Here is a 12,065-nt window from a genome sequence, read left to right as displayed (position 1 = left end):
TTGAAAATAACACAGAACAATGTGACTGTCCATTCCTTTGCAGTTATTGCAGCCTGAGTTTTGCAGCATTGCATACCATTTTCATACTGTTTACTTTTGTGTTTAAAAAGCAAATTTAAATGTAAAAAATTACTTTATGTACATAGGTAGCAGTCTTTAAAAATATATAAATAAAATCTTAGCCTGAATGTGTTCCCTTAAGTGCGAATACCTAAGTTAATAAGCAAGGGTCTGACTTGCTCTTCCTGCATTTCAAGGAACTGTTACCTTCCTAATATTTTTACGTAAACAATTGCTGTACTTGCCACAGCAGTGTTATGTGATGATAAATGAGGGAAGGGTAGCCACTCAGTAGTGTATGGGAAAGTTTATCCTTCACAAGATACAATTTATTAAGTTGGTCTGTATCATGAAGTCATTTCAAAGCAGACAGAAAAATCAGTGTTTGTAAGAGGAAAGGAATTGAACTGGTGCAGAGAGAGGGGAATTATTTCTAAACTTCTGACAGTATTAACTATTCGAGGGAAACAAGGGAATGCCATTCTGTGGTAATTAATGTGATGTGGTATTTGTTCCCTTCCTTGGCAGATTGTTAACACATTCAAATAGACTTACAACCACGAGAAATGCAGTCTGGGCACTCTCAAATCTCTGCAGAGGCAAGAATCCACCTCCAGACTTTAGTAAGGTATTGAAATGTTTTATTTTTAAGAAATGCAGAAAATTTGAAGGGTCACTATACTTGTAATGAGGTGTTCTTATACAAAGAACAGTCTTCTTGTAGTTAAACCAGTCTGTCTCTGGGATAAAGGACTTTTTGTTATGAGAAGATATGTTCGCAGTACATTTATATTATCTGTTTTTATTCTGAGCTTGATTTAAATTAAATCTTTGCTAATTAACAGTCACCACTTTGTGTGACACAACAGAATATGAAGATTTGCCATATTATATCTGAAGCTTCTTGCATTTTTGCTGACCTTAATTGCCTCTATTCATTTACTATCTGAAATCTAGTGTTTCTAAATAAGCTTTGTTAATCTTTTTGTGATGCTTCATCAACTTGGTCTGCAGTAGGAAACAAGGTTCTTGTATTTTGTTCTGGCTCTTCAGCAGAACAATATTAACGTGGTGGTACTTCAACTTTGAAAAAAAAATCTGTATTTGTAATGTAAACATTAGTAAATAGGGAACACTTTTGTATTCTTGTTCTCAAGCTTTTAAATAGTTGATTTCACTGAAGTAAAATAAGTAGTTATTCTGGAAGATGGGAGTGCAGTGCCTTGGTTCTAGTTCCATTTCTGTCATAGGCTTCTATGATCTTTGATAAGTGAATTGCTGAGTCTGTTTTTCCTTCTGCAAAAGTTTTCTTATAGTGTGAGATTATTAACTTGCTACTTTAATTTTACTCTTGTGGGTGGATGCTGATAAAATGAGCATTTTCCTCATCTTCCTAGCCTAGTTTATATTAGTGTTGCCTTCAGTAATTGCTCTTTCAATTAGGCTGCATCTACACTAGCAAGTTCTTTCGAGAAAAAAGGGCCTTTTCTAAAAGAACCCATGGAACATCTACACACACAATACGCTCTTTTAATCTGAAATAGAAAGAACACAGCACTTTTTCGGCGGCCCTCTTCCTCTCCCAAATGAGGACGAGCACCTTTTTCCGAAAGATTCTTTCAAGGAAAAATGTGTGTAGCTGCCCCTTGGGCCCGTTAGAAAAAAGAGCAGTCCTCACAGCACTGGACTTTTCAATCTCTAGCCTGTTCTTTTGAAAGAGCAGGAGCTGTGTGGATGGTCTCTGTTGAAAAAAGGGATCGTTTTTTGATCTGCTATTTTGTGGGTGGACACGTTCTTTTGGAAGAAATTTTTTCGGAAGAGATTATCTGGAAGAGCTTCTTTTGAAAGATCTCGGTAGTGTAGACGCAGCAGTAGCGTGGAACAAGAATGCTCTTTGCTACTCACTCTCTTCTCTGGGCAACTGGTACGCAGAGAAGTTCTCTTGTTTTTCACAATAGCAGTACTAAAAGGAGGAAGCAGAAGCAGAATTACATAGCAGTTGTCAGATGAAGAGAAGAGGAGACTTAATCCCTGAAAAGAACCTTTATTCCCAGCATTCCCCCTTTAGGGGAAAACTGAAGGATGAGGTGGGGCTACAGCCCACTGGTTCATCAGACAAACTGCTATCCTTGTGGAGAGGATAGGAGGAGGGTAGGTTCCAAGCTTTGCCCAAAGTGCAAATGAATGGGAGCTGAGATAGAAGACATTTGCCTGGCTTGCCTTTGTGAAACTCAGTAGTGTATCTGAAGCTGAAAAATGTATGAGCTCTTTTTGTAAGAAGATAATAATAGTTCCTTCAAGTGGACAGGCTGAAAAGCAAGTCTTCCCTGATACATTCTGAAACATGAAAATAAATAAGGCATGACCTTTTCATACACAGACTGGAATTACTGCAGAATGGCAGTGTCTTTGTAGCAGACTTTGATAAAGCAAAGGTAAACCCTGTAGAATTCTGATTTGTGGTGTCACTCATCCTTAGTCTCTGAATATGGAATAATCCATTCTGAGATTGTGTACCTACACTATTCAACATATAGTACAAGTAACGTGAAAAATATTTGTTAGCATAGGAGTAACAAACATTTTAAAAGAAAAAAATTGGAAATCTCTAATCCTCTATAATTCTTTTTTAACCTAGGTTGCTCCTTGCTTAAATGTTTTATCAAGACTGTTGTTTAGCAGTGACCCAGATGTATTAGCAGATGCCTGTTGGGCCCTCTCTTACCTTTCAGATGGACCTAATGATAAAATCCAGGCAGTTATTGATTCTGGAGTCTGTCGAAGATTGGTAGAACTTCTTATGTAAGTGACTTTAGTTACATCTCTATTTTAGGATGTTGTCAACATGAGCAAGGACCCTAGAGGTGGTCCTGCAGTATTGATGAACTGTCCTCCAGGGCAGTGGTTTTTCAACCGGGAGTGTGTAGAGATCTTCCAAATGGCTACATCAGCTCATCTAGATGTTTGCCTAGTTTTACAACATGCTACATTAAAAGACACTGGTGAAGTCAGTCCAGACTAAAATTTCATACCTCCAGTGACTTGTTTTTATTGCTCTTTGTGCTGTGCACTGAAATGAAAGTGCATTATTTATAATGCAGTTAATTTATTTTATTATGTGGAAAAAAGAGAGAGGAAGCAGTTTTGCTATAATAGTATGCTGTGGTGTTCTTGTATGTCTGTTTTTTTTCTTATCAAGAGAGGTGAAACTTAGGATGTGGTAGACAAATCACACTCCTGAAAGGGTTACACTGCTATGAAAAGATTGAGAGCCACTCTTCTAGAGTTATTCCTTTTTTTCCTCTGTCCTCTTTTAAGGTGTGTTTACATAGTAAAGTTACTTCAGAATAATGGCCACTATTCTGAAATAACTTTCTGAGCATTCATATAACACAACAGCTATTTCAAAATAATTTTGAAATAGTGGGTGGTTTATTTCGATTTTGGTAAACCTCATTCTCTGAGGAGTAGTGCCTCTTCCAAAATAGATGCTTCTAAATAGGGGCTGTCTTGAAATAAGCTATAGTACGTCCAGGGGTTCTCATCCAAAATAGCTCTAGTGTGTGTGGATGCTCTATTTTGAAATAGCTGAGCGCTATTTCCGTACTCATTTTGCCGTTTCTGTGGAAGGAGCATGGTAATGAGCAGCTCAGAAGATGCTAATGAGATGAGGATGTAAATTCCCCACTCATTAACATGTGGCCATGTGATTTGGAGTCCAGAAGAACCTCTTCTGGACTCCAAAATACATTGTGTAGACGTGCATCCCACGGGGATCTTCCTGAAGGAAGCCCTCCTTCTGGAAACCCCCTCTTAAGAGCCTAATTGGAGCCTGAGACCCAGCAGCTGATCATGGTGCACCCCCTTTATGAAATTGCCCACCCCTCTCTTTGTGCACCCCTGCTCTGAGGAGTCCACTAGCAGAAACAGTGACATTTGTGGGTACATAAATCCCAGAAATAGACTTGTGGCATGTGACGGGCTGTGGGGAGGCCCCCTCCAATCTTAGACAGCAGAATACCAAAGTAGGGGTCCTTGAGCTGCTCAGTCAGTGTCAGCACTACTTCCCATGAATAGATGGCTAGGATTTCTTTAAGGAGAAGTGGGGGGAAGGAGATTTATTGTGGGTTGTTTAGTTTTTTTATTTCCATGATTGTTGAAGGGACAGTTCAGTAGACTCTTGTCCTAGTTGGTAACAGCAAAGGTGTCTTCATGTTGTTAGTTTGTGAGAAAGGAATGGAATCTGTCTCTCAGAAAACTAGAGGCAATATTGTCAACTTCACTGCCTCTTTTTTAGGGAGGATGGCTTTTTCAGGAATTTTGTTCACTGGATTATGTCCTTCTCAAAGGCCTAATTATGATGAGAAATTCAGACAAAATGAAATCATTCATGTTCTTGATTTCAAGGCATATCTTTTTGTGTGACAAACCAGAACTATTGCAACTTCCATGTGGCAATTCTTCCTTTAAAATAGGCAATTGTACTTAACAGCTGTAGAGTAAAATTTGGCCAAGCAGTGGAAGATTGCCAGAGAGAGCTTTCCATTGCCATAACCATAAGTTTGTCTTACCAGAATCCTAAAACCATCCTGCTTTAATTATTATATAGTTTGACCGCCTCAAGCAGTTTAATGTTTGTATTGTCTCTAGGCACAATGATTACAAGGTGGTGTCTCCTGCGTTGAGAGCAGTTGGAAATATTGTAACTGGTGATGATATTCAAACACAGGTAAGGCCAGTTTATAATATGTGAAATATATCTAATTTGGAAAGGAGGATAAAATATTTTTGGTATAGGAGTGAACAGTGTTACATAGGAGACTGAAGAAAGCTATTTAGTTACATTCACGTGTTTGTCTAGCAGCATGTGTTCAGGTACTGTAGTGAAAGGGCCATATAAGAACGGTGTTATGTAAGAATTAACACCTTTATTACTGTTCTGACAGGGTATTAATTTTGGCCAAAGACTTTTACTTTATTTGCTGTGGTTTAGTTGCTCTGGGTCTATGAATAAAATGCTATTCCATTTTTGATTTTTTTAATTTATTTTTATTTTTGTCTTTCTCGGGTATTAAGGTAACATATATTCAACAGTTGTTAATGGGAGTCCTCTATATAACCCATTTGGATAAACAGTCTGTATTAGCCATTCTAGCTGCCACCTTAGAGACACAAGCAAACTGATTCAGAACTTCTTCTCATTTCCCATGAAAACTTCAGCCATAGAGAAGTATCTAAGTAGACTGTAATTATGGTTTGTATTTCAATATGAACCTTATAAATTACAGTAGACCTCCGGAGTTACGTGAGGGTTGCACTCCTGCACACCCTTGCATAACTCAAATTTTGTGCAAGTTGCAGGGGGAGCTGGGAAACTGACTAGTGCACCAGCACTGGTCAGTTTCCTGGCTCCCCGCCACTCTGGGAGCCAGAGGCGGCAGCTTCTCGCTTTCCCCAGCCGGGGGAAGCCAGATGGGCAGACAGTTGCAGTGGCATGGCTTCTCCCCAGCTTTTCCCAGCTGGGGGCTGGAGCAGGAAGCTGGTGGAGGAGCTGCCCTCCTGCAAGCCCCTAGCTCCTGGGAACCCCAGGATTTCAACTTGTGCTTAACTCGCATTAGCACAAGTTAAGTGCATGTTGAAATTGTGCATATTGGGAGCTTTGCTGTACAAGTAATAGACAAATGTGTTATTAACCAAAGCTTACAGAATGGTTTTAGTTTCTTATATGGGAACTATAATCCAGTTTCTTGTATTTATCTGTTTCATTTAGGTAGTACCCTAATTATTTGCTCGTTAACTGGTAATCTTGCTTGTATAAGGTTTCCTAAAGATTAGTCAAGTGATGACACCAGATTTGAGTCTCTGCAGATATAGTGCCTGCTTAAATACAGCTTAGTATCTAGGCGACTTAGACAAGATAAAGTTGATGTAAATAGGTGTGTATTAACTGGAACTGGCAAAAGTAAATTTTAAGAGGGATCTAAATGTAATGGCAAGGTCCTGTGGGTGAAAAGATAAATGTAGTGTGAAAGAAGGCATGAAAAGGGAGACTTGGTATGTAGACTGTGGCAGAATTGTACAAGTATTCAACAGTGGTATAAAGTGCTTGAATTTGACATTGAGGACAAGAAAGCTGTTTGCAAGAATTTTACCTGGAAGGTTGTCTGTCAGTAAACAGTGTGGCTAGAAATAACATTTTGATTATTGCTGTTTTGGGGCTCCAAAAGAGAACCGTATAGGTTTCAGAGATGCAGCTAGAGAGTTGGAGATTACTGTAATCAAGACTGGAGATACATCTGCCCAGGACAAAACTTTTAGCATTTGAACCAGAGAGGAAAGCTGATTCTTTCTGAAACATTTAATAGAAAGTGTCAGGCTTTTGTGACAACCTGGATGCATCAAAAGAAAGGGGATGGATGGGTCAGATGTCTGAAGGTGAAGGCCCAAGGGATGGGATTATTGTCAAAAGCAGCAAAAAGGAAGAGGAAAGGGATTTTAGCAGGAAAAACAAACTTTGTGTCTAATATGAATTGTTTATGGTGCTGCATATGTCATGTGTCAATTGATTTTTTTGAGTTCTCATCATGTGGACTGCATTCCTTCTCTAATGAATAAATAAAAGAGGACCAAACACAGGGAAATGCGCACACAGAGATGGAGGGAAAAGATGAATTGCTAGAAGACTAAAGCAACAGTTGGTGGCAGAAGAAGAATTGGGACGGGATAGGGACACAAGTTGAGAGTGGTTCTTTAGGACAGGAGTGAGCAAAATTTTTGCGTTAATCCCCCCTTTTTTTTTTTTGTACGTTTAATTAGCATAGCCTCTCTCCCCCTAACCCATCTAATGTAATCCAAACCAACAGAAATTTCAATTATGTTAATATGGGGGGAAAAAAAGGCTTTTTGGTATGTGTAAGTAAATAAGTATGTACAATGTGAAAACTTTATTAATAGGTATTTAAATGTGAATACACGTAATATAAACAGTAACCTAGTTCCACAACCAGCAGCTTTGCTGTTTCAACTTAATCAACTGCACCTCTCCACAAATCCCCAGATTGTGTCTCTGTGGTGTCATAACTGCCATTAAACACTTTCATTTTGGAATACTTTAAAGACTAACAAAATAATTTATTATGTGAGCTTTCGTGGGATAGACCCACTTCTTCAGACCATAGCCATACCAGAACAGACTCCAATACAGACTTCTATGGCTATGGTCTGAAGAAGTGGGTCTATCCCACGAAAGCTCACCACCTAATAAATTATTTTGTTAGTCTTTAAAGTGCTACTGGACTGCTGTTTTGTTTTGATAGTATATAGACTAACATGGCTATCTCTCTGTTACTATTTTGGAATACAATCTCTAAGTTCCATAAAGTATTAACTTATTCTTATAAAGCTTATCTTTCTTGAATTGAACTGTAAACTATGAACTGTCTTTTTATGCTGCATGAGCAGAAATTTTCAACTTTCAAATTATTTTAGGTAATTCTAAATTGCTCTGCATTGCCCTGTCTCCTTCACTTGCTGAGTAGTCCTAAAGAATCCATTCGAAAAGAAGCATGCTGGACTGTTTCTAATATTACTGCAGGAAACAGAGCTCAGATTCAGGTAATGAAATTCTTCAAGGTAATTCTTCTGAACTAGAACTTTGTGCTTTTCTTTTGGGGGGGAGAAAAGCAGTTAATATACTTTATCCTTCCATTTTGAAGTTAGAGGTTTTTATTTGTTTTTTCCAGTTGTTTTCGTGCTTATTAGAAATTCTGAGTTTACAACTAATTACATAAAAATAAAAACGTATCTGCATTGTTTTGTAGCCAAAGAGAGGGATGCCCATTTTGATATTTTAAAGGGGCTGATAAGTAGCTAATAATTATAAAGTAAATTGAAGATTAAAAGCTGTAAAGTGTTAAGTGTTGTTTGCAAAAAATATTTGTGTAAGTGCTTGTTTATGAACTTTTAATGGTCTGTGCTTAAAAATGTTTATGGAATTTTGCAAAATATATATAAGGCATTTTGGCAAAATGGATTAAGGACAGGGAAGTATTAGACAATGTACAGAAGCTTTATAAGCAATATTCAGAATTAGGTACTGGGTCTGTTTGAGTTACTGAAAAGCAAGTGAAGTTGAAATGCTTTTTCTGTTTTTAAAAGGACATGATTAAACTTGACGAACATGACGGGTGCAAAGAATGCTTAAAATATTTTTTCCACAGTATTTTTACGACAGGATGCTGTTTTTCCCAATTTGCTGTGTTGAAGTATTATGTTAAAGGAGATTATTTCTGTCGATTAAATACATGTTAAAATACTTGTTCTGCTACATCAAACTATTTTAACATGTAGATAATTCACTTCAGTGAAAGACTTAAATTTAATTTAATGTAAGTCACATTTTTTGGGCAAAAGTCTCTTTATTTCATTTTTCTTTCTGGCACTGTAAAACAGTTTATTTCAGATAGATGTAGATTCAGAACAACATTTTAAGTTCCTTTTTTTATTTGAAATGGAAACTAATTTCAAAATAATTTCTACAGGAAAAAATTCCATTTCCCGTACAGCTCTAGTTTCCACTATGAAAAAGCTTGGTATGCCCAGATTACGATATTGCAAATGTAGTGTAACTTCAAAATACAAATTGGTGAGCAGTATCCAGTATAAACTTAACATCTTTACTAACCTGCACACTTGTGAAAGACTTGTTTTTCTTGTTTTGTGCTATGATCAGCCTAAGATATATACTTGCACATTTTAAATCCTACATACATCAAGTCCAAATGTTCAGATAATTTGCAGACTGTATTCCATCAGTGGCTTTCTTTAATTAATTGAGTGGCCCTAATGTGGGGAACTGACTGTGTTTGTGCATATTGTAAGCCTTTCTAAGAGAGCACAAGCCATTTTTCTCACAATATCTTTCCCCACTGGATGGCCTGGGTGTGGCTAAATTGTTTAATTCAAGTTTTAATTGAAATCCTTGATTTGTAACAGCTTTGTCAGTGTCTTAAATATGTTGACCCATTCTGAATAACCTTATTTAAAAGGTACTATTATTCTATATCTTTTGAGATCCTTATTATGAGGCAAATCTGTAAGTGAAATAATCTTCAGGATCTCCCTAAACTTGTGTGTTCTGGAATTTTCACATGTTAATAGACAGTTGCTGATTGGTGCCTCTTTAAGAATGAATAGCTTTTTAACAAATTATAGGATAAACAGTCTTGGCTGACAAATTATACTGAATGGTGTTATTCTCTATTCTGGAAACATCTTTAATGTTCTTTCTCACATTTATATTAACTTAATTGTTTTTGTTACCAGTTATAGTTTACTGTATAATATTACTGTTTCTTGTTTTAGGCTGTTATAGATGCAAATATTTTCCCAATATTGATTGACATTCTTCAGAAAGCTGAATTTCGCACGAGAAAAGAAGCAGCCTGGGCCATCACCAATGCAACATCAGGAGGTACTCCTGAACAGATACGGTAATTAATTAGAAATTGATTCATAGGCGTATTAATATGTGACACTTAGGTTCTCTCTACAACACAGCGATCTGTCGGCAGAAGTTACTGTCGGAAGATGTCTTCCAGGCAAACTTCTGTCACCAGATTGCGGCCAGACTGCAAAGTTGATCAAAAGAGTGATCTGCTCTCTCAATGGAGAGTGGCCGGAGTGCCTGGCCACTCACTTGACAAAACAGCCAACTGGAAGCACAGCAGACAGGGATGTCTGGCATTCTAGAATCCCTGTCAGTTGACAGAAGGTCCCCTGGAATGTCCAGACTGGCTTCCTGTGGACAGAGCTCTGTCAGCAGAGGCATTCTGTTTGATGGGGGAATGGCAGAACTCTGTCAACAAAAGTGTTGTGTTCTGTCGATTTACTGTCGACAGAGCACCTTGGTCAGGTGGATACGCTGCTTGTTTTGTCTACAAAACTCTCTAGTGTAGACATAGCTTTAGTGTATTCAGATAAAATGACCTGTTGAATTGAGTCACAGTTAAACATTTTGCCACTTACTGTCTCTTTGACTCCAAATGTTCTTTCCTTAAAGAGTAAATTCTTAGTCCCATATTTGGACTCGAGCGAAATTCACAACAAATTCCTAAAAATGAATTTGTCTTCATGCAACAGTGAATTTTAATTGCAACTTAAAAAATGGATTGTGTAAAGTACGCATGAAGTTTTGGGGACTACTGACCAAGGTTCTGTTATCTCTAGCCCTGTAATCTGGGGTGCCTTTAAGATGAGCACCTGTGGTTCAGACCCCTGACACCAGTTGCCTGCCCAGAAACACAAGATCTTACCCTGGCTTCTGTTGTCTAGTTAATACTGTTTGGATGGTGGCAGAGCTTTGTGACTTTGTCCTCACCCACAACTATTTCAAATTTGAGGACAATTTATACCTTCAAATCAGTGACACTGCTATGGGCATCCACATGGCCCCTCAGTATGCCAACATTGTTATGGCTGACCTAGAACAAGGCTTCCTCAGTTCTCATCCTCTAGCACCCCTCCTCTACCTGCATTACATGGATGACATCATCATCTGGACCCATGGGAAGCAGGCTCTGGAAGAGTTCCACCATGATTTGAACAGTTTCCACCCCACCATCAACCTTAGCCTGGACCAGTCCCCAAAAGAGATCCACTTCCTGGATACTACTGTGCAGATAAGTGTTGGTCACATAAACACCACCATATACTGAAAACCCACAGACTGCTACGCTTATTTGCACGCCTCCAGCTTCCATCAAGGGCACACTACATGATCCATTGTATGCAGCCAGGCACTAAGGTACAACCGTATTTGCTCCAATCAGTCAGACAGAGACAAACATCTACAAGACCTTACCAAGCTTTCCTCAAACTACAGTATGCCCCTAAGGAAGTGAAGAAACAGATTGACAGAGCCAGACGGGTACCCAGAAGCCACCTGTTACAAGACAGGCCTCACAAGGAAAACAAGAGAACACCACTGGCCATCACATGCAGCCTATAGCTAAAGCCTCTCCAATGCATCATCAGTGATCTGCAACCCATCCTGGACAACGAGCCATCACTCTCACAAACTTTGGGAGGCAGGCCTGTCCTTGCCTACAGACAGCCTGCCAACCTTAAACAAATTCTCATCAGCAACTATATATCACAACACAGGAACTCTAAACCTGGAACCAATCCCTGCAACAAACCTCGCTGCCAACTCTGCTCATACATCTACACCAGCAATATTACCACAGGACCTAACATCAGCCATACCATGAGGGGCTCCTTTACCTGCACATCTGCTAATATAATATGCCATAATGTGCCAGCAATGCCCCACTACAATTCACATTGGCCAAACTGGACAGTCTGTACGTAAAAGAATAAATGGACATAAATCAGACATCAGGAACGGTAACGTACAGAAACCTGTGGGAGAGCACTTCAGTCTCCCTGGACACTCAGTAACAGATTTAAAAGTAGCAGTCCTACAACAAAAAAAGTTCAAACATAAAATGGAGAGAGAAATCTCTGACCTGCAATTCTTTTGCAAATTTGACTCCATCAACCAAGGGAGTGGCTGGCCCCTTAAAAGAGCAGCTTCTCTGCTCTGGATGTTCACACCTCCACATTAGAATCTGACAATGGGCCACATCTCCCCGACTCATCTGACTTGTTTTCTCCTCTCTTGGTGTATACTACTGATAATGAGCCATTTCCACCCTGACTGAAGAGACCTTGTCAGCTCTGGCCCTCCCTTTTAGTGGGATTCCCCCTTTAAATACTGCTCTGAACCCGCCCTTACTCCTGCATCTGACAAAGCAGGTCTTTACCCATGAAAGCTTATGCTCCAAAATATCTGTTAGTCTATAAAGTGCCACAGGACTTCTTGTTCTCAAAGATGCAAACTAACATGGCTACCTGTCTGATACTGTTGGGGTGACATTAACATGCCTTCCAGTCTCACAGATCTTTTCTCAGAGTTCTTTACTACCAACCAGTCTGACATTTCT

At 38.9% G+C, this 12,065-nt stretch overlaps 1 protein-coding gene across 3 annotated transcripts in view; it reads left to right on the top strand.

Moving 5' to 3' along the window:
• KPNA5 (karyopherin subunit alpha 5) overlaps positions 1-12,065 on the top strand; it is a 32,843-nt gene that overhangs the window by 13,577 nt on the left and 7,201 nt on the right. For all 3 annotated transcript variants that reach the window (XM_074990689.1, XM_074990690.1, XM_074990691.1), the window contains 5 exons: positions 589-688; positions 2,699-2,862; positions 4,711-4,789; positions 7,549-7,674; positions 9,424-9,551. In XM_074990689.1, coding sequence (XP_074846790.1) covers positions 589-688; positions 2,699-2,862; positions 4,711-4,789; positions 7,549-7,674; positions 9,424-9,551 — 597 coding nt within the window. The remainder of the gene's footprint in view (positions 1-588; positions 689-2,698; positions 2,863-4,710; positions 4,790-7,548; positions 7,675-9,423; positions 9,552-12,065) is intronic.

This window comes from Carettochelys insculpta, chromosome 3, assembly GCF_033958435.1.
Source record: "Carettochelys insculpta isolate YL-2023 chromosome 3, ASM3395843v1, whole genome shotgun sequence".
Lineage (NCBI taxonomy): Eukaryota > Metazoa > Chordata > Testudines > Carettochelyidae > Carettochelys > Carettochelys insculpta.
This window is presented reverse-complemented; position numbering and strand designations above follow the sequence as displayed.